The 23,867-nt window shown below is 42.3% G+C and overlaps 1 protein-coding gene across 2 annotated transcripts in view; it reads left to right on the top strand.

Moving 5' to 3' along the window:
• WBP1L (WW domain binding protein 1 like) overlaps positions 1-23,867 on the top strand; it is a 39,247-nt gene that overhangs the window by 8,088 nt on the left and 7,292 nt on the right. Inside the window, exon 1 of one of the 2 annotated variants that reach the window (XM_069980207.1) lies at positions 18,694-18,823. The exons of the other annotated variant lie outside the window; for it this stretch is intronic. Coding sequence (XP_069836308.1) covers positions 18,797-18,823 — 27 coding nt within the window. The 5' untranslated portion in view covers positions 18,694-18,796. Of the gene's footprint in view, positions 1-18,693; positions 18,824-23,867 lie in introns of those variants that run through there. 2 annotated transcript variants of the gene reach the window in all.

Below are 23,867 nucleotides of genomic sequence, written 5' to 3' on the forward strand. Positions count from 1 at the left end.
TGACAATGATGGATGGGCGTCCTTTGTGACTTTTTACATGGGGTCATTTGGTCAAACTAAAAGAAAATGAGGCATTGTGAAGGCACGTATGGTAGGTTGAGGTTAAAATAGACCAACAATGATGAATCGATGGGTTCTCATGGTTTTAGTCAGTCTAGAGACATCATGCATAGGTCAAACATGGTAAACCAATACTTTCAGTACAATAAGGTCTGCGGGCACTGCTAGTAGAAATGGGTGCAATATACATAGTATGTGCATTAGGACGGTACAGAGAAATGTAGATTGGGGATGTCCTCGGATCTTCATGATTGTGTTATGGTACCTGTGCAAAATAGGTCTGCGCCAGAAATAAGCTGATAGCAATATGAACGGGACTGGCTGTATAGATGTGGATTGTGTCCTTCTACCCTCTGTGACATTGGAAAACCTCTGACATCATTACGCCATCACAGGTTTCCAAAGCAACAATCTAAATACTTCTTGTTCATTCAGGGACGCAGAGCCCTGTTTTGTTGAGTGATGTTAGAGACAAAAAACTTATTTCTGCATCCTATATTACTGTATCATTATCTTAATATTGACACAAGGTCTCAAGGCAATCCTCAGGTTGCATCCAACCTTCTGGGATTCTAATGCCGATCGTTTGGGTAACTAGAGTCCAACGGAACAGCTGTTATTGACCTGGATTTCCCTTTCATGATGATGATCTGTTTCTTTTTTTCCCCAGTCTATATTAAGAAACTTTTTGTGCCATATTGAACTTTTCGTGCCTCATTGGTTATTTTAAGTGATGAACCTTACTTTTTATGTTGCTTTCTGTGTGTGGCCAGTGTGAGACCTGCGGCATGATCCTGCTAGTTGGTGGTCGGTGGCATAGAGATGATTGTTGTGGTTTTGCTTAGGGCTTATTTGCTTTATTCTCCTCTTCCTCGGCTCGTGTTTACAGAGATTATTATCCAGCAGGCTGCCTACACCCAACGACTGAGGACTGCAACCATGGGATCAATTCACAGCGGGCAGCACACCACGGCTGGACTATAACCTGTTCACAGCTTTCACCTCATAGGAAATATCATTCAGAATTGTTTTTGTTTGCGGAGGTCGTCCACTAACCTCCATTATTCTAGTTCGATTGTTATAATGTAGTGAAAGGTATTTCTGCAACGTATCCCTAAAGTCCATGGCTACCTACTAAATACCCAACAGTTTATTTCTCAATATATTACTAATATCTACACTGTGGTTGGAGCACCTTTTTCCTGATAATTCCCAGCATAGATATAGATGTAAATTGTACATATTATTACATATTACATATTACATATTATTCCTGTGCGTGTTACTTCTCGTCATATGTTGATGCCTTCTCTGTTCTTTCTTGAATCAATACGGTAAGGAAGGTCCCCTTACAGTGAAATAACTAATAAGCACCGCCCACTGGACTCCTAAAGACAGAATGAGGCACATTAGTGAAAAGTAGAAGAGTGCCCCATGTGTAAATGCCATCACAATGGGAATATATCTTTATTAGTAATAAGAGAAACAGATCGCTGATCTCAGGGAGACCAGCCAAACAATAACACTGCTGGCTGCTAGTGAAAGCGCTCAATGCAGTGAAATCATAGGTGCACTGCCCCCTGGGGCAGTGCAGAAGAAGAGCCTGTGGAGTCTCATTGAAGAGTCTCAAAACGCAGGACTAGTCAGATATCCATCTGGGAAGGACCAAGCCAAGGGGTGGCTCCTGTAAGGAAACTACCAAAACCGCCTTACAGGAGCCACCCCTTGGCTGGGTCCTTCCTGGAGGGATATCTGACCAGTCCTGCGTTTTGAGACTCTTCAATGAGGCTCCAGTGGCTCTTCTTTTGCATATTCGTCTTTATTAGTAGGTGTTCTCCTAGTCTTCTTTTGTTGTGGGCATAGCGATTCACACGGACATGATCACACGAACATGACAGTAATCTCCATGATTGGAGATCGCTGCGGGAGGTCCCAACAAACAGAGTGACCAGGAATATCAGGAGCTGACCGGCTGTCCGTTTGCTACTCCTCAATGGATGATAGGAGACGTAGTTCAGGATAAAAGCATTTATTAGTAGATGGATTACGCGTTTCAAGAACCTTCTCCATCAGATCCATAAAAAATGTACACACAGTGGGGTTTAAATAGGTAAAATGGTGGGAAAAACAATCACATGCAGTAAAACAAACAAATTTATCTTATAGCCTTCTGGCATATAGCATAAGCTGTTATACACATTAAAATATAAAACATGATCTAAAACATAAATAGATCAAAGATAAAAACATTACAATCCTACAACCATTTTTAGAATTGTTACATTTAACATCACAACTGATATTGTTTCTAAATGTCAATGCTAATGTAGTGCAGTGGTCTGGTGTTTGGCTTAAGGGGCCAGGAGTCTTGGGTTCGAATCCTCTGATGTACTGTTGGTCAAATAATGGATTGTTGGTCCAATGGGTTTATATGGTTAAAAAGCCAACCTTTACAATATTTGCCCCTATGAATACTTGTACAGCTCCTGATGCGATTGTGATGCATTCAATGTCTGCATTGTATGGGGGTCGGAGAGGACCAGAATGAATGTGTTACTCTAGGGCTGGGTTCTCCTATATGTGAAAAAGTGTCAAAGCTACATATTCCCAAAGAGATGCTGGTCTAGTGGCAAGTGCATCATTTGGCCAACAAGGAAACTCAAGTTCAAATCCCGTCGGGGGGGATGAAGCACTCATTTGAATCAAGTGAATCAAGTAATCTCCATGATGATCACAGCCATTGGTTCTTCCTGTGGATTCAGGATCTTAACAGTGCACTGAAGGGTAACCTGGTTACTTACTGGAACAGTGGGAGTGAATGTATTCCCTAATATCACAATAAGTATTTACTAGAGATGAGTGAACCTCGAGCATACTCGAGTCCATCCGAACTCGAACTTTCGGTATTTGATTAGCGGTGGCTGCTGAAGTTGGATAAAGCCCTAAGGCTATGTGGAAAACATGGATATAGTCATTGGCTGTATCCATGTTTTCCAGACAACCGTAGAGCTTTATCCAAGTTCAGCAGCCCCAGCTAATCAAATACCGAACGTTCGGGTTCGGATCAACTCGAACCCGAACCCGGTTCACTCACCTCTAGTATTTACCACATATTCATATAAATGGACAATGCATTTGGTGTACAGCAGGATATTTCATTGGGTCTGTGGAGCCGCTTATTGGATCACTTCTTGTAGACAGTTGCACATTTGAAATCAATCTGATGGAGCAAGAGATTTGATCAAGTAAATATTTTGGCGTCCAGGCCTCCATAACCATGAGTATACTCATTCGTTAAATAGCTGTAGACAAAATAGTGAACATGTCTGTAGGTTTTGCTCATACACAGGTTTTTCTATGGTTTTTCTCCCTTCACACGAGTCAGGATTAGGTGACGTGTGATGTAGATCGGTTTATGTTTTTGTCTTTATGCTTCACTTAGCAGCTGTTTAAAGTGCACATCCTCCGTGCTGTATTCTGGCTTTCTCATGGTGCCCCCCTCTATTTGTATGTTACAGGGAAAAAACATCAGTAAGAGCAGCAGATTTTGTGGAATATTCAGCTTCCATACGCAAACAAGACCATCTGGAACTGTTCAGAAAGCCATATCAGAAGTGATGAAACTCTGGAATAAAACACAATGTGGGTGTACGACTCCTATTTGTATGCCAACAGCAGTGTGTGAGCTCCTCGAAGGACTACGGTCTAAGGGCTTGAAATTATTCTATAGCAGGTCACCTGCACCTGTTATCTGTACTAGAACTGTAGAATATATTAAACTTGTGATAAGGATTCTGGTAAACTTTCTGTAAAGGAGCCAGTGAAGTTATAGTGCGTAGTGTGTTACGACCATGGATTGGCCACCCATGTTACGGAAATCAATAGCGGAATAAATAGCATTTCTGATCCTCTCCCAAACCTTGTTTTTTCTTGAGTCCATATAATACTAACTGCACAGTATTCCTGCAGTGTATTTTTGTTTTGTTCCAGTTTGGTTGCGTCCATATGACTTAAATTTTTAGATGAGTCATGTGATCCCCAGGCTGACAACCAGTAAATGACATGCTCTTAATGTGTAGACAGGATACCCCGTCTCTCCAGTGTGGTTGACCTCTTGGGAACAGGATTATATTGTCACATACCAAATCCTGGCAGCTCTGTCCCCATCTCCATCTCTAGGTGCACAGGTTGCTGCTGGACAAATTGTTTCTGCCCCATCTAAGAGACCAGGAGAGCAGTGATATAGGAGATGAGTCTGCACACTGATAAGCTGCAGAGTTATGTAACTCCCCTGATTCACACTGCAGGTTTCTGCAATGGGGCATCATGTAAGCTGCATTAAGACAATTCTCTTAAAGGGAAAATAAGAATAAAGATGGACAACCTGTATAATTCACTGGTGGGAGTTTGTAAATTCATCACAGTCCTTACAATTGTTACTGAGTCGTCTTGTGGTTAGAGACCTAGATATCACAACTAGTAGTGCATTAAATATCCCAATGAGGGATATGTGGAGAGCCTTGCTTGACGGAACGATAATTGGACGAATTGGTCCTATCCAGACGATTGTCGTTCTGTGTAATAATCACAACAATCAGCCGATGGCAACGATCATCGACTGATCGTTGATATAGGTGTGCAACTCGGATCATCGCTACGCCTAACAGCTGTGCACGGCTGATGATTTGCATACATTACCTATCCATGGGCCAGGGCTCCATTACCCGGGGAAAAGCAGAGAGCAGGAGGAGGTGTATAGGTAATGGATAGGTAATGTATGCAGTTTAAGCTAGGGCTGCAAGGACATCAGTAATGATGTCCATGCAGCCCTTGTTAAACGATTATCAGGCCATGTAATAGGCCCAGTAAACGAGTGCTGATCTAACAGATCGGCGCTTGTTTACAGTTATTATTGGGCCCCCATTGGGCCATGTAATAATACTCTTAGTCTGGGTTGGCACTTTGTTCTGTTGCCAGTGTCCATCCCTGGCTATCCAGAAACTAAGATTAATAATCTTTGACCCTTAGTTTTCCCTTTTTTCAGGAGACAGCAGCTGCACCATCAGTCCCTTCACCCCCCCTCCCTGACTGTAGATACAACAGGACTCTCCTTAGTGTATAAGTGAATGCACATGTTTAGATTCTCACCAGCAAATACGTCTAGGTCATGTTGTTTAATGATGAATTCAGGAGAACACTTTGACATTATGTTCAGATTGAATCCAATTATTGTTGCCATGAACACTGTGCTAGAATATTCCATAGGGGATTTGTTATTCTTGCCTGGTTACTTTGCAGTGTTTGCTGTTTCCTCCATAATGCTGTGGCTACATATATACTCCACAGGGTCAAAAGCTGCACAAGATGTTACCTATGTACATGCACTGCAGATGTCTGAGGTCTCCCTCTTAGGCTCTGTTCACATTGTAAGCTCCTTTTTAGAGCTTCAGTTGCAGAGTCGGTTAAATACCTGTTTTTTCCATCAAAATGGTAGACACTTTAGTGGAACCCAACAGATCCATTGTGTGATGGATTTGGCACTGTAGTGTGGTTGTTATATATAATGGAGCAGTTGCATTCTGTTGCTTTCCTCCTTTCCTTTCACAGACAACCCACAGGACTCTTAAAGAAAGGAAATTTATTATTTCTTATGTAACAACATATACTATTATTAGAGAATAATATAAGGGCTCTTGTGTTTCCTGTGTTTTAGCCGATGTGTACAGCATTGATTTTCAGCCATGATTTGTACTTGCCCTTTAAAATGATTTTCTAAGGTCACTACAAGGTGTGTTACTACTATATATCCCGATCTGAGAGAGAGCAGCATAGAGGGGGGTCTCATAGGTGATGATGTCGTCCTGTAGTTTACAGACCACTTTAACTGACACATTAAACATTGTGATTTTCTACGGGTCAGGCTGGTGATCACATGACCCAATTAAAGTAGTGAAGCACATGGACGCAACCGTGCTAGAGTTAAACAGATGGCCTTGCTTAATTCTTTATGCTGAATGACTACATTACTAATTATATATATCTTTTTATTTATTTTATTAATATTATGGTTATTAAATAATAATCAACTCAGGCTGGCTTCACACTACGTTTTTGCAATCGTTTTTTCACCCGTTTTTTTTTTTTCCAAAAAAAAAATTAAAACTGGATGAAAGAAACTGATGCATTTGTGTGCATCTGTTTTTTCATTGGCTTCCATTATAAAAAAAAAAAAAAAAAGGATCAAAACAGATCAATACACAAAAACGTAGTCAACCTCATTTTTGTGTCCGTTAAAAAAAGATACATAATTAAAAAAAAAAATCAAAATGGATCTTTTTTTTTTTTAAGACACAAAAATGAGGTCGACTACTTTTTTGTGTATTAATGGAAAAACGGATGCACACAAATGCATTTTTTTTTTTTCCCCTATCCCTGCAAAAAACGGATGAGAAAATGTATAGCAAACATGTAGTGTGAACCCAGCCTAATATAAACCTAATATAGGTGATGTGTATGTGTGATGTTTTCTTCAGTAACTGATATTTTGTTATCTAATGCTTCTAACGCTACGTTTAATTGGAGCGATAATTCGCCCAATTGATCTTTTAACGATTTTGGAGCAACGATTTTTAAGCCCATCTTTTACATAGAGTAAATCGGTGAAAGACTTTACACGAAGCGATCTGCGAATTTTCAATGAACGACGATTTAAGAACATGTTGAAAGATCAAAATGAAGTTTTCTCGTCGTTTGATCGTTTGCTGTGTTTACACGATTATTGCTCAAATGCGATCGTTTATGCGAAAATCCGAATGATAATCATTCCGAGTAACGCAGCATAACCTATTGCAGTTAATCCAGCAGGTGACCTGATGCGGCTCGTTGGTGTCACTCTGATTTTCCCAATGTCCATGCAGCCTGTAGAGAATTCAGTTAGGGATGGAAACTGCATGTTGCTGTCTTTTTGTCGGGGTTACAGATGTTGGACCCCTGCCATTGAATATTGCTAGGATATGTCATCAGTGTTTGTCCTTACAAACCCCCTTAAGAATTTTTTTTCCTCCTATGGTTGAATTGTTTACTCCTGAGAAGTGAACATTGGCAGACGGGGTTTAGATGTTTCCATAGTTTAGTAGAAAGTTTCTCGTCTTCATCTGTCTTCCTGTCCAGGCCTCCCGTGCTGTGTAATAAGCTGTGACGTGGTCTCTATCATGCAGTTTTGCTGATTTGGTGCCTGGCTATTGTCTTGTAATGTGAGAGTTTTTTTTTTAACCACTTAGTATGAGGCAATATAACCACAATAGCTGCAATACCTCAAACATCATTACTTGTTACTCCAAACTCAGATGAAGCACCCAACTATTGGTTAAGGTGGGGGAAGTCCTATGACTTTGGCATGGAAGTGAATGTAAATAGCTGGTAGATTAGTCTCCCTGTCAATTATACAAACTTTTTGACATGCTGCAGACATATCGGACATTTTGATTGTTTGGGGTCTGTGTGTTCAGACCCCCACTGATCTTAAGATCCAGCCAGGAGAAGCATGCGGTTGTGCCCTTTTCTTCATGTGTTGCTGCAGATAAGCTCCATCACTTTTGCTGGCCATATCTAGAGATCATGGGGGTCTGAACACTTCGACCCCCGACTGATCAAAACTTTTGTCAGTGCCTTTTCAACAGGTAAAATAAGCTCTGCAAAATCTAAGGCTGTTCTGGCCACATGGTGATACACTAGGAACATGGTACATCACTGTGTAAATGCTGCATTGCCAAGAACCACATCACACAACTGCAGGATTTCGTGGTAAAACACGTGTAGCTGTAAGGTTCTGTTTTGGACCACATGGCACACTACCCGCTCATGTGTCTGCACCTAACATTTTGTTCTACTTATGGCCATTGAGAATACATAGGACAGCTCAGCCTATTGATACCTGGAATTCATCTGCATCCGCATAGTCTGATTAGATCTGATTACGTAATAGGTATATTAGCCAATTGTTTACATGTCTACGGTAGCTACATTACAAATGATCCAGTTAGAGCCAGAGCCCTTCACACTCCTTTCCCCACTCTGTCTGCAGCCTAGACTGACTCCTTAGACCAGAGATGTCAAACTCAGGCCCTCCAGTTGTTGCAAAACTACAAGTCCCACCATGCCTGGACAGCCAAAGCTTAAGCTTTGGCTGTCCAAGCATGATGGGAATTGTAGTTTTAAAACAGCTGGAGGGCCTGAGTTTGACATCTGCCTTAGGGCCCTATTCCACCGGACGATTGTCGTTCGCATAATCGTTAACGATTAATGATCTCAAACGACCGCTATTGCAAAAGACCTGAAAACGTTCACTCATTTCCATGGAGCGATAATCGTTACTTATGATCGTATTTGCGATCGTTATTTCTTCGCTATTTCTTCGCTATCGCGTTCGTATCTACTGCAAATGACCGAATGACGTCTTATTCAATGCGAACGATTTGCAAACGTTATGCGAACGAGCAACGATAAAAATAGGTTCAGGTCTTATAAAGCGATCAACGATTTCTCGTTTGGTCGTATATCGTTAACTGCATTTCAACCGAACGATTATCGTTTAGATTCGAACGATTTAACGATAATATGAACGATATTCGTCCGGTGGAATAGGGCCCTTAGACTTAAGGCCCTACTACACTAAGCGATTAATAGCCATTACAATGTCGGCTGATCATTGTTTTTTAACATGTTGAAAGACTTTTCAATAACAACGATCTACTGGCCCCCGCTATGTGAAATAGGAGCAGCAGGCCGCTGCTGTCTCCCATGGTCTGCCAAGATGCAGCTCCCCGCAACCCCCTACCTCCCTACCTTCCCCGCACATACCCGCTCGCTGACGGCCCGTGTAATAGCAGTGAGCAGGGAACAAAAAGCAAGCGAGCGCTGAACTGACAGCGCTTGCTCCTGCTGATTGGCCAGTTTGGCCTTGCTTTGAAAGTCTGTCTTGGTCATGTGACACGTACAGACTTTCCATCAGTTTTCTCCTTATGACATAAGTACACTGAAAGTATACAACAGTATATAGATAAGACAATATCTGTAGCTCGCAACTCAGCCTCCTCTTCCCTGAGAAATGACCTCTGGACAGGTCACAAAGTTTGCCCAATTGCTGTTTATGTACCGATAATAAAGTACGAAAAATTATGATCAGAAAATATTCCATGAAGTAACAGAACTCCAATGCATACAGTTCTGTCCTCTCCCCAACATCAGGCTGTTCCCATACACATTTGATTGTCAGACGATCTGTGGGTTGGCTGACATTAGACTGTATGGTCAGCATTAGGCTTTACTCCAAGTGCAACAAGACTTGTCTGGAGCTTTGTAGCTGTTTGTGTTCGTTTCTAGCTCTTTAGAGATGTTGCTAAAATTTAGCAGGAAAGCATTTTCCGCAGTAATTCTTCAAGCTATTCCCAGGGAGCAAACAAACAAGAGCTTGTTGCTCGAAGATGATTTTTTCCTGATTCAGGTGCATATTCTAAGGGCCCTATTCCACCGGACGATTATCGTCCAGATTATCATTAAATAGTTTGAATCTAAACGATAATTGTTCGTTTGAATAGCAGTTAACAAATAACGACCGAACGAGAAATCATTGATCATTTAATAAGACCTGGACCTATTTTTATTGTTGCTCATTCGCAAATCGTTTGCATTGAATAAGTTGTTCGGTCGTTCAGAGTAGTGACGAACGCAATAGCGACGACAAGACGACCGCAAGAACGATCATAAGTAACGATTATCTTTCCATGTAAATGGGTGAGCGATTTCAGGTCTTTTGTAATAGCTGTCGTTTGGATCGTTTATCGTTAACGATTATGCGAGCGATAATCGTCGTGTGGAATAGGGCCCTAACTATATACTGAAGCCATAAGTAAGAAGCTGAGTGTTTGAAATGTGTTAAGTTCAATAAAAATTACATTTTACTCTCTAAAAGCTGGAGGACTTTAGGATTCTGTGCATGTACTTATGCTTAGCTCTGCTTCTATTCCTTATCCAGCTCTGATGTAAGTATGAAGAGAAGACTATACACTCTTCTGGAGTCTTCTAGAAAAAGCACAATTTTCTGCTGCGATGTTCCAACCCATAAGTACTCGTGGTAACTCATCAGCAACTACTGTGTTTCCACGAAAATAGGACAGTGCCTTATATTTTTTTCCCCCAAAAAAAGCAGGCACTACGTCTTCTTTTCGGGGGATATCTTACTTCTCTCCTCCCGGCTGGGTTTGGGGCCAGGGGCAGAGAAAGACATTTCTCCCTGGACCTCCCCAGAATACTCACCGTCAGTGGCAGGTCAGGCATGCAGCGGTGGCATTGGCGGCATCAGCATTGGGTCAGGCGTGAGTCGGGTTAGGCTACGGTGGCAGGACGTTCGGCATTGGGATATGTGGAGGGCGTGGGGGCCATGGACTAGGCTCCCTGTGGTGCTGGTTTTGGAGGTCCACGAGGGGATTAGGTGAGTCCTGGGTGGTGCCTTACTTTTGGGGGGTGCCTTACTTTTCGTGGATGCCTTACTTTTCGTGGATGCCTTACTTTAGGTTCGAGGGTAGAGTAGGTGGGGTGTCTTATTTTCGGAGAAACACAGTAGCACCGTCCTCTCCCCCTATTAAGATCTACTAGTGTATGTATACATAACTAGGAACATTAGATACATTGGCCATTAGGATCAGTTCTCAGCTTTGTGCCACGTTTCAGGGAACAGTCCCAGATTCTGGGATCCAGAATGCAAAACATTTGTGAACCAGTTTTGAACAGATCTTCTCCCGTGCTGATCTCTGGTGATAGACACTGTTTATTTAGGATTGGGTTTAGGCATGGGGGGGGGCTTCATAATACATCTTAAAATTTGTGGTGACTCTTGCTGGTAGAATCTAGTTATACATGATCTTCCTATAAGGAACATGCTCCAGAATTGGTGTTTCATGGGGAATACAAGGATTTACTAAAACAGACGGCTTGGGGGAGGCCCCGAGTCTGTGAGTCTGTGTAATAAAGTCCTGCTTATTCCTGGACAGAGCAGATATTTGCCTCCTGTATTGAGATCTGATGCGTGACTGTCATCTGCTTTGTGATACATAATTCCTAGGTGAATACCTGCATGTATTAGTGACCTGTACATTTGATATGAGGAGACGGCAGATGTCTTTATTTGCTCCCACTGGTTTATGCACATGTAATAAACACCACATGGGTGCAGCGTCACGTGTCTATCGTAGTTGCACAATGATGACTCCAAGCAAAAAGAAAAGAAAAAATAACAATACTAGTATGTTCTGAATAAAAGAATGTGCACACAAATATTTGTCTTGCCGATGAGCAGCTGCTGTCGCTGAAGGTGCAGTATGCAGATTAGGCCATTTCCTATACATCTCTAATACGTAGGTGTAAGGCTGGGTAGAGCCAAAAGCGTGTAGGTGTAGGGCTGGTGCTACTGTGGTTTTTGAGCGATTGACAGAACTGGATTCAAAGGGAATAGGAAATATAAAGGAAGGCTGCAGTCACACGTCCATAGATTTTAGGGATGAGGAACATTCGGCCCTTCAGTTGTTGCAAAACTACAATTTCCATCATGCCTGGACAGCCAAAGCTTTGCTTTGGCTGTCCAGGCATGATGGGAATTGTAGTTTTGCAACAGCTGGAGGGCCGTGGGTTCCCCATCCCTGTTCTAGGGCATATGTGTCAAACTCAGGCCCTCCAGCTGTTACTAAACTACAATTCCCATCATGATGGACAGCCAAAGCTTTAGCTTTGGCTGTCCAGTCATGATGGGAGTTGTAGTTTTGTAACAGTTGAAGGGCCTGCGTTTGACACCCCTGATCTAGGGAGAAGCTGCTACCTGGACAGAAGCTGTTCAGAATAAGCCATCAATTCCAGTTACTAAATAAATTCCAGAAGTGATCGTTGTGGTGCCAAGAAAAGTGAGCTCCACCCAGTATCATGTAAACAGGAGTCAGATTTCGTAGGCCTGTTTTCACACTAGCGTTAGGCTGGGTTTGCACTGCAGCAGTTTAACAGAAGTGCTAGGATAAATCCTGGTGCATGCTTTAAAAAGAATTCATAGATTCCTATAGGTCTGACAGAGGCCTAAAGTGTGATATATTGGCCTATTTAAGGAATGTGTAGGTTAGGGATTGCTAGATAGTACTGATCTCTGCGCTGTTCTTTTCAGATGAATCCAGTCTAATATGGACTCATTCCTGTGTCCATTATACAGCTGCAATGTTCAGCCTCGCCCCAGGTCTGATAAACCAAACTGACAGGGTCAGGCTTGCAGCTGTAATACAGGTGCAGAAATACATCCATATTAGCAAGAGTAAAACTGGCCTTAGGCTATGTTCACACAACGTATTTTTGTAAAACCCCGGCCGTTGTATAACGTCCGTGATTATGACGAAAATATACATTCCCTTGCTGTCTATGGGATCCTGGCCGGAGTGTAGACACATAGTAGTATACGCCCTGGCCAGGATCCCTAGCGGCGCCGCAAACAACTGACATGTTTGCGGCCGCAGAAAACCCTGTCAGTGCACATTGTGAAGCGAGCGGCCTTGGACGCTCGTTCCATAGCGTGCAGTGGACAGTTCTGATGCAGGCGCGCGAGGAAGCGCCCGCATCAGAACTCTGCAGCTTCAAGGATCATCCGGCCGGTACTGCAGTACTGGCCGGGATGATCTTTTCAGACACCGGCCGGGTCACAGAACGGCCGGTCTCTTACTGTGTGTGCACATAGCCTTAGGGTGCATTTACACGTACAGGATCTGCAGCAGATTTGATACTTTGTAATTTAGGGCCCTATTACACCAACAGATTATGTGAGAGATTTGAAAGCCCGAAATGGATTTGAAAAGGAGAAATCTCAGTCTTTCCCTTGTTACCTGCTCTCTATTTATAGATTCGCAATTTTGTCTATATGCAATACCTATACACCTGTAAACTATAACGGTCACTAGTATAGGTGTATTGCAAAACAGCCGTTATATTGCTACTATAGCTACCACAAACTACAAAAGAAAAGAACAAATGCTGATTTTCATAGCAAAACTATTGTATCTTTATTGAATATATATATTTTAAAACAATTTATAAAAAGAGAGACAAACCAAACATTAAAAGAACGGTGGCTATCCTGGAGGTGTTCTTAATATAGCACAATGACATAGGCAAGGATCCCTGACCAACAACCTACATCAAAGTAAAGGGGGAAGTATTCTCAATGACAGGCAGTAGGACAATATATGAATAAAATAAAGTGCTAGTGCATACAAATCACAAAATAATCCTACGCCTAAATAAATAAATTACTTATCCACCCCTCATCCGCTATTATTTGCCCCACAACATCTAGAGATCCAGCCAATTCAATACCTTTTATGGTCAATCACAGTGTCTATCCTCCAGGACGCCACCACCCCGACGCGCGTTTCGTTGCCTTCGTCCGGGGGTCTCTATTTATAGTCTGTTCCTGGCTTTGGCTCAAAAAAAATCGGTCAAAGCTGTTAATAGGTTCCTAGTCAAATCTGCTGCGGATCTGCACCATCAAATGAGCTGTGGATACAGTAGGTGTGAAGCTACCCTTAAGCCCCTATTCCACGGGTCGTTTAAAGGAGCAATATCGTTCGTATTCGGCCGATATCGACCGCTACGAACGATATTCGTCCCGTGGAATAGAGTGCAACGATCAGCCGACATCGTTCATGTCGGCTGATCGTTGCAGTCGCTTGTTTTTCAACATGTTGAAAAACAAGCGACTGATATAGCAGCGATCTGCTGCCGTCGCTCCGTTGAATAGGAGCATCGGCAGCAGACGCTGCTATATCCTATGGGCTGCCCGGACAATCAGCGATCCTCCGAGCAGCCCCTCCCGCACTCACCCACTCGCTGCAGCCGCGTTGAATAGTGGCGGCAGCGAGCGGGGAACGAGGAGCAAACGAGCGCTAATAGCGCTCGTTTGCTCCTCCAAACGACTCGTGGAATAGGGGCATTAGGGCCCTATTCCACCGGACGATTATCGTTTGCATAATCGTTAACGATTTCAAACGACCGCTATTGCGAAAGACCTGAAAACGTTCACTCATTTCCATGGAACGATAATCGTTACTTACGATCGTAATTGCGATCGTTTTTCTTCGCTAATTATTCGCTATTGCGTTCGTATCTATTGCGAACGACCGAACGATGTCTTATTCAATGCGAACGTTTTGCGAGCGAGCAACGATAAAAATAGGTCCAGGTCTTATAAAGCGATCAACGATTTCTCGTTCGGTCGTTAATCGTTAACTGCATTTCAACCGAACGATTATCGTTTAGATTTGAACGATTTAACGATAATCTGAACGATAATCGTCCGGTGGAATAGGGCCCTTAGAGTCTAGGTGTGCAGTGCAATATGTTATATAGCCCTTCTTCACTCCTCTGCCTGACAGCTCTTGCTGTAAAGGACTTGTTCAGGTGCTTGGTCTGCTTGACAGCTCATGACCAGTTTGATCAGGGTCATGTTATAGCATCCCATATCTGACTATTTTTAGTCCCATATAAAGTTCATATTCAGTCTTGTTATAGTGAATTGCTGGGTAGTTGTTTAGCATCACCTCCTTATTTACTAGGTCCAGTTGATTTTCCCATGAAAGCCCCATCCCCTGCCTGTTCGGCTTCTGTTTTCATTCTTGTCAGTGACTGCCGCCGCCACCACCACCCCTCCCATTTTATATTTACTGCAAACTTCCCAGGACTTCAAAATATGTTTCCTCTATAAATATCTCTTTGGGTGTTTGTGCACATTATTGTGACTACACACTTTGCCGAGTACGCTGGCTACGGCTATGCACATCTAGCAATCCTCTGTTTCCATCACAGTTGTTTCTCTCCGGCCGCCCCGCTCTGGCTTCTCACTTGTTGTTAATTTCTGTTTTGCCATAACATGTAGCCTCTAATAAATGTGGTGGAGATAACAGATATTAGCGGCCATGGCTTTGTTACATCATTATACACACAGGAGGCACAAACCCGCTGGTTGATGTAGAACTAGGCGCATAGTTTACTTATTTTAGTTGCTATCAATCTCCATTTATACATGTTAAAAGAATCTGATTCCGAGACATGGACTACACATGGCATGTTTAGGTGCCCCTATGATGTCTGATGCCCCCCGATCCTGAAAGTACTGTACAATGGGACCAGGATCTTGATGAGAATGTATAACTCCTGGAAGTTGTGAGGTATGGCCTTCATGGATTAGACATGTTTTTTCCAGTTTATCCAACAAATGTATTGGATTGAGTTGTGGGGAACTTGACTGCCAGGCTGCAAAAAATGGTCCAGGAATGGTTTTAAGACTTCACTATTTTGTCCCCAACAGGAATCTATAACAGTTATTTATAATTGTTTATTAAATTTTAAAGGGGAACTTGTTACCCTGGCTTAAGGACAGAACCCACCCGACCCCCTTATAGAGCCTCCGATACTTACCATCTCCTGCCGGTCCTGCTCCCGAGGCCTGTTGTGCCGCTCGCTCGTCTGCACTCTCCATATGCAAATGAGCAGAGATGTGTCCAATGTCCATAGAAAATCAATAGAGCAGTAATTTCCTATCAGACTCATCAGTGCCAGGGTGACATCTTCCCTTTAAATAAACTACTTCAAGAATGAATACCAGAGCATTGCTCCTTTATAGGAATCTTCACATGATTCCAGCAGTGCCATCCATTCCAAGATCCAGCACCCCGTTCTTCTGATATCTGGTATATGTGTTGATACATTCACCTTGTGAATGGTAGATTCACAGTGGATTTTAATGCAAAACTTGCTGCATAAAATCCACTGCGATACAGTACCCTAATACAGCTCCCCCTTAAAAGCTTGCTGAACCTGACAGATGTCTAAAGTGTATGGGAGCCTCCTGATTTCTGCCAGTAGGATGATGTCAGGGGAGAGAAGGATCAGGCATGTTGGATTTCAACTTTCTTACCCTTATGTTCTCAGATAAGCCACCTTCAGAGCTGAACATTCAGGTGTTTGGGGTGATTGGTAAAAAGAGCTGTCGAGTCCATAGTGGGTTTTAATTGGTTAGTGTATCGGCCTCTGCAATTTGCATCAAAGTAGAAGACCAAACACTGGGTACCCTGTCACTGACTGCATTGTGGTTTATGGTTGTGCACAAAGTAGCCTCTACACGTAAGGTGGAAGTTGGTAGCAAATAAGGTGTCCATCCTCTGCAACGCCTCATAAACATTAGAAGTGGTAAATTTGTTGGTGCCACTTACGTTTTCAGAAATGGATCCTTAAAGGAAAATTTTGACAAGCTGTCTGACTGGGCTCTTTACCCTCACTACCAGGCCATGGTGGGAATCTCGTGCCCTTCTCACGATCCTGGTCTCATCCCAGTGACTCTTTAGTGCAATATAAAAACACCATGATCGCCAGCTTCTGTGACATGGCCTCCAAGTAATTTTACAGGAATTTTTCTTTTCTTTATTACCCTTACATAACACATTTGATGTATTTGGGGTTTGTTTGGTCGTCTTATGCATTCCTGGGATTTAGCTGTGGAAAATGCACATGTAATGCAGAAAGTTGTTTGTGAAGTGATATATTGGGTATACGTGTTAAACTCTCACCAACCTTTCTAATCCAGTAAGCTATTTTGTTGTTCTAGTCTCCTACCATGTTTAAGAATGTAATAATTCTTTTTAGATTTTTTTTTTCCTGTGAAAACATACCCAAATATAGCATTGAAGAAGCATGTCAGAACTAGTATGCTACATGCTATAGAGAACTGTTTGTACTAACACATAAGAAATTACACTTGACCTTTGTGGAAATTTTATACCTTTTATTCGTGTGTGATGTTTTTCCATTTGTTTTGCTGTGTAACACAATGGGCCCAGTCTTATGGTTGTTTACTGGTAGGAAGATATAGTAAAGGTAAACTAGGCCTATTAATTTTTATATAGATCATTTATAACATTATAAGCATTGAAGTAGATAATATTGATGGCACTTATTTGGTTTATGTTCACATGTTCAGGTTTTTAATTGACTGCAAAGCCATGAATGGATTTAAAGGAAATGTCTGGGAAAATATTTTCACCCATTTGTGCAGTATATTAAAACTTATATAACATCCCCATATGGCAGAGCCATAGTCTTACTGTACCTCTCTCCCCCGTTATGGCCACCGGAAGTCTTGTAGTTCTTCTAATTCCTCTTTTGTTTCGACCTGTGGTTCATTTATTGGCTCCATCTTGCGTCGTGACATTCCTCCGTTCCTGTTTTCTATTATGGTGGCCTGGAAGGGAACGCTATTACACAGGGGGAGGAACATATGATGCTAGGGATGATGATACAGGGGGAGGGACAGAAGACACTAGTGATAATGACCTAGGGAAAGTTACATAAGACACTAGTGATGATGAGATCTGTAGGCAGTGAGTGCCACACTGCTCACTGCCTAGACCGGAAGTGGAACCAGCTGCTGGAATATGAAAACGAGGCTTGTGGATCACCGAGAGCAGCGGTTTTGGGAGTCAAACAGTTCAGAGGGATAAGATAACCAAGATTCCTTGCCAAAACAGTGTTTTTTATTTTTTTTCACAATCCATTGGACAATCTTTCCTTTTTATATGTGTTGCACTTATAAACTTGAACATGTGAGCAAACCCTAATGGTTGAAATATATTAGTAGCAAGTGAACAATTCATTCCTGAAGCTGGTGCGTTGGAAGCCGGACAAATAGGCAAATGACAGGATCTGAATGACTTTGTCAACGGCCACATTGTGATGATGGGATCCGAACATCTAAAAATTTGTAGATCTTGTGAGGTGTTCTTGGTATGCTGATATTAGTATTAGAGATGAGCAAATTTACTGTAGGTTCACTCATCTCTAGTTAGTACCAACTAAAAGTGGTACAGAGAAGAACTGAGAAACCAATGACTGGATCATGGGCGCCCAAGGCCTAAGAGTGTCTGTGCTGACTCCTGCCCACTGCACAGATCTAATGCAATATCTAATAATTTTTGTCTTAGATTTTTAAATCTGGGCTATTGTGTATGATAGCGTTAGCTGTATAATGTAAGTCTATGGGGCTGTCTGGCTCACATAGACACAGAGTGGGGAGAGAGGCGATTGTTCTACTAATTGGTCAGGGTTTGAACACTCCGACCCCGACCGAATAAAAACTTTTCACATGTCTCTGTGACATATCAAAAGTTTTTTGTTTTTTTTAATTCATGACTGGTACCCTTTAATAACCTGAACATGTTAACACCATCAAAGGTCTCCTGGAATCCATCCCTCAAGGAATAAAGGATTTTCTGAACAGCATTACACAACATTGCATTCAGATTGGTAACTGAGTGACATTTGCTCCCAGTCTTAGTGGGACTGTACAGTAACCTCATTTTCCTTCCCCTGTGTGTGTGTTAGATAACTGCGCTCCTCCGTCCTGGTCCTGAAAGGGTTAATGAACAGCTGTTTTGGACTCTTAAGTGATGTCATTTCCAGCTTGGCAGCTGTCTTGGATTTGTCAGGCTAGGGAGGGGAGCACAGCCAGTGCATACTGTGTCCCGGGACCCTGTTTACTTAATAGTGCCTGCCAATAAAGGCCTTGTACGACTGCGGCACGGCTGCCCAGTACACATGAGGAAACGTTGCTGCTGGAGCTCTTTGTCAGATCACACGTTGTTGTGGAGAATGAGACTGCAGGATGCCTTTTCTTCTAGGCCTGAGACAGGTAAGGTTCTCCTAGACAACACAAACCTGGTGATGGCGGAAACCTTCTGTGTCACCCTGCCGCCTCGGATGGAATTTATACTTCTGGGAAGTTTGCACTATCTGAGCTGAACACAGATATGAGCAAGCACTTTCTGGTCGCCTGCTGCGAAGGAGACTGTAGACACTTATGTGACTCATTACAGGGTCATCGCTTTGTGACAATAATAGGCATACATTGCATAGGTTTGGATTTATTGCACATATGCGTCTCCTGATAATTTACAGTCTTGCAAAATCATCTCTTGCACTTGTTACAGCTATTGCCTTCTGCTTTACGTGCCCTTATACGACCTGACTCTGACAGCACGTTAAAGGGCTACTAGTCCTAAAATTCTGAAGTCATCAAGGTGAAGCAATAGCTTCCTTCACAATTATGTATGTAAATGTCTCCGAAGGTTCTCTGAAATGGAGATGTAAGAGATATCAGGAGCCTGAAGTGGCAGCGTGAGGAGGACACACATGGCTTGGTATTGGCAACAGAGCTAATAAACCCTATTAATGCTCCATCATTGCTCAAGACAACCGGTTCTCCGGAAAGGTTTTTTTTCTGTCTTTTTAACAGTTTTTATTTAATCAAATCCTAAGGATTTATTCACACAGCGCAGTGATGCATTTCACACTTTGTTGTTTTGCTATGTATTTACTATGCTTGTGGTGAGAAAACAGAATTACGTATTACGTATTAATTGCGTATTACTACATGCTATTTTGCAGATATTTTGCTATGATGCTGTTCTGACCAGCAGTATGTTTTTTGTTTGTGTTTTTTCCACTGAAATGCGTTTCTGAGCATATATCTCCCCCTTTGCATCTTCGGCACCTACACGCAGTGGCCAATGGCAGCCTAAAAAAAATTGTACAGCCATTGCCCACTGCATGAGAGCATACAATTATTCAAACGTTGAGCCTATTAACTCGAGCGTTAAGCAAGACTGAAATGTCACTATCATTAAAAAAAGTTGTGACAAGTCAGACTTGTGGGGGTCTAACTGCTGAGACCCCCACCAGCTCAGCTCGCAGCCATGTACCACATGTCTCCCTGCTTGTTCTAATCGATTGGGGACTGTTGAACTTGATGGATAAACAGACATTTCAAAAAAATGCAAAAAATATCTGAACGAAAACCCCAGACCAACTGGAAAAACTGCTTAAAATTTCAGTAAAAATTGTTGCATGGAAAAACTCCTTTTTTGTAGGGGGCTAAAAAAATGCAGACCTAAAATCTGAGTGCGGACATAACTTAATCTGTTGAGTCAAAGGTCTGATCTTATGAATTGACACTTAGCAGCAGGTTACAGGACCCGCTCGTGCCGCTCCCCTTTTAACTTAACTCAGAAAAGTCTTGTGCAGTGAAAAGTTGAATAAATCCTCTTCATTGCCGTTTTACAGCTGTGATCTTTTGAGAAACCTCCCCCTAGGTGTACGGGTTCTTTAACAGAAGCCGCTGTTCATGAGCCCCAAGCTATAGTCTTGTCTTTAAAAAAAAATAAAAAATAAATTAACAGATCAAAGGCAGGTAAGGGTTAAACAGCATTAGAAGAAAAACACGGTTTTGGGTCACCCTGAAAGACCTTGCCCTGTGCTCAGTCTGTGCTCGGTGAGCTCAGCAGCCACTATCCAAATAAGAAAGTAAATAATTTTACAGGCCATGGCCTGAACGGGGAACAGTAGCGAATGACTCTGCTGGTTCCCAATCGGGAATAGGAGCCCTGCCAAGTATTTGTCCCGAACCTTCTCTGAACTGCACATTTAGCACAGCAATCCTTTCCAGCCCTCCTTTCAGACATACTTTCCCTAACACATGTTCTTCAGTATAAAGTTCCTAGGGTATAACAATCTCAGCAGGCCGCCTTGTTTGTTTGCCTGCTTCCACTTACTTAACGGCTTTTACTACAAGTTTTTCAAGAAAAAAAGGTTAAAATTCCCTGCAAGGTGGAGGCCGCACCCAAGTGTGCATGACCCAAAAAAGAAAGTGCACACACATACAGGTTTATGAATGAGACTTTGTGTGCTTTAGTATTATCTTTTTGCGTCATCGCTAGTGGTGCACTGTGAGGATTTGGTGTGGATGTGAATGACTAAAGGTTATAACAGGAAAATGAGGAAACCCTTCCCTTAGGATCTGCTGTAGGAAATCTGCATTTATAAAACTGGAAATTCTGCTGTGTTTGCATCTTTAGGCCTCGCCTGTCCTAGATTTGGGTCAAAGGCTGGCATTCATTGACCAGGGAACACTGCCGTCTGGAAGGTCATTGAACCCTATGGCGATCAAATGTCTGTTATATAGTAAAGCCCCCCTGCTGCCCCCCTAATATCAACAACAAGATATAAAAAGTTTGACGTTTTCATACTCCTTAACAATATAGCGACCGCTTTGGTGATCTACAAAAATTCAGTCCCACCAGCTTTAACAGACCATGTTCATGTCTTCTTGTCACTGTAATCATTGCTGTTATCATTGTACTTTCAGATCATATTGTATAGTTTAGGTAGGAGATAATGACAACATGGTAAACGGGTATCCCAGTCATAGCAAACTATCACCCAACAGATTGATAGGTAGTAACTACTAGATTAGTGGTGATCTAACCACATGGACCCCCACCATTTGCCAGAGCCAGGGTTCCATTACCCCAACGGTTGACTGTAATTTCATGCAAACGGAGGGCCTGGGACCCCGTTTCTGCCTATGTAAAGTGCTGTCAAATAAGTTGGTGCTATATAAATAAAGGCATTGCCTGTGTTGGTGGGGACCTTCAGCGGTGGGACCCCACTAATCTAGCAGTTAGCCGATATCCAGTGGACTTCAAGTCTTTCACCATTATCACCTCAACTGTACCCGAGGGACGTTAAACATGTTCCTGAGATTTTCCTCCACCTTGTGAAACTGTGTGTAATTGTCATGTGGAGACCAGTGGTGAAATAGAAAATGGGATGAATATATTACAATTTAGCAGGCATCTGATATAGCAGGTTTCCTCACATATCTGTTTTTATGCATTCTTGCATCCCCTATGAAGTACCAGTTCTAAAAAAATATTGTCTTAGAACTCCTTTGTTATTCCTCCTGGAAATATATTAAAAAGGTGACAACTTTTTGTGTTGTGGTGACGTTATGTCAAGAGTAGAGATGAGTGAACCTTGAGCACGTTCAGGTACATCTGAACCCGAACACTCTGCATTTGAGTGGCTGAAGAAGTTGCATACAGCCCTAGGGAGTCCTGGAAAACATGGATACAGCCTTGGGGCTGATTCCAACTTCTGTGTCCACCGGTAATTTAATGCAGAGCGTTCAGGTTTGAGCACAGTTCCATCCAGTTAAACCTCAGACATTATGAAAAAACCTGACCCATTAAATCTTTAGGGTCTGTCAGTGGCTGTTGGTGTCTGGCATATTCAGGAACCAGTGTAGCTTTTTTTTTTTGACTGGGCAGAAGATCGGCCGAATCAAGATGATATTGATACATGTAATTGTTGGCAAGTTTAAAAACCAAGCATCTCTATGTGAATTAGGTAGCGCAGCCAATGGCTGATAGCTGTGTGTGTATAAAAAATAAAGTTATTACTTACCCGTCAAGGCTCCCCCAGTGTCCTGCCTGGTTTTTGTGACACTCTGCTCACCACAGCCACCTGTTGTGTCTAAAGTGACGGGCTGCTCTGCCAGTCAGTGGCCATGTTGCTGTTCCATCTTGGCCAATGATTGGCTAAGCGGCCTTTCACTTCAGAGATGGGAATGGGTGTGCTGCAGTGACTGGGAAATACCAAAGACAATGCTTGAGGACATAGGGGGAACGTGGACAATTAATTATTATTATTATTTTACACTATTTTACACCAACACGAGGGCTGCAAGATAATTGAGCCATGTAATACACTGTAAGCGAGTGAGGATCTAGCAGATCAACGCTCACCTATCAACAACACTGGGTGGTTTAATATCGCCCTAAGCTTAGAACACTTAAGGGGTAGTCCGAGCAAAACAAACACTACTTCAAGGCTGAGAGGGGTATAAAAGTGATAAACTTGCTATACTCACCATCTCCGGTCCCCTGCAGCAACCATGCTGATACTCAAGGCCTCCAATAGTCTTTGCTGCTTTCATTTGATGTCTTCCCGACTCACCTGCTCAGCCAGTCAGTGTTTGGCTGAGTAGATAGGTCCTGTGGTGTAAAGATGACAGAGAACCTGGAAGGAACAGAGACCAGCGAAGGATCAGAAGCTTTGGCGTAGCAGCTGTGGGCGATCAAAGGAGGAGAGTATACCATATTTATTTTACACCACCCCCAGCTCGGGAGCAAACTTTTGTTTTGCCTATAGAACCCTTTTTGAAATTAAGAAAACATTTATGTCGACCTGTGTACAATAGGATGTCCATCCTCTATGGTCCTGAAAAAATATATTTAGGGCATAATCACATTGAGCACGCTCGCTGTGGTTTAAAAGAAAAACACAGTTTAAACTGCCATGTTGCTGGTGGGATCATTTGCATGAAGGACTGATATTTAATTTCCCACATTATGGTCAGTCATATTCCCATGTGTATGGCGAACTTTATGCAGACTTCTGACACTCTGACACCACCTTGGACGCCAAGTTAACTGTTCTCTATTCAGTAGTTTTCTAGTTTAAACAAATGGTAGCTTAAAGGAAAGGTATCATTATTTTCTATCAAACTCTATGTAAATAGGCCAGGAAACACCAATAACATTTCCGAGATTAGAAATTCTTTCCTGTGGACCCAGTAAACATAAATCATTTTCATCATTACATTGCAAGGTTTCATTATTTATTGTACAGAACTGGACAGGAAAGCATCATTTTGCATGGTGTTTTTATGGCTCTCTGTATTATTTAGCTGTAACTTTTCTTTTTGTTTTGTAAAATTAGTTGTTCTTTTTCTTTTCTTTCTTTTTTTTTTTTTTTTATTTGTCAGAGGCCATGTCCATGGGGAACAATCGCTTTTCTGCGTGACGCACATTAGTCTGTGTTGCTGATGACACTGG

The sequence above is a fragment of the Dendropsophus ebraccatus genome, chromosome 8 (assembly GCF_027789765.1).
Source record: "Dendropsophus ebraccatus isolate aDenEbr1 chromosome 8, aDenEbr1.pat, whole genome shotgun sequence".
Taxonomy (NCBI): Eukaryota; Metazoa; Chordata; class Amphibia; order Anura; family Hylidae; genus Dendropsophus; species Dendropsophus ebraccatus.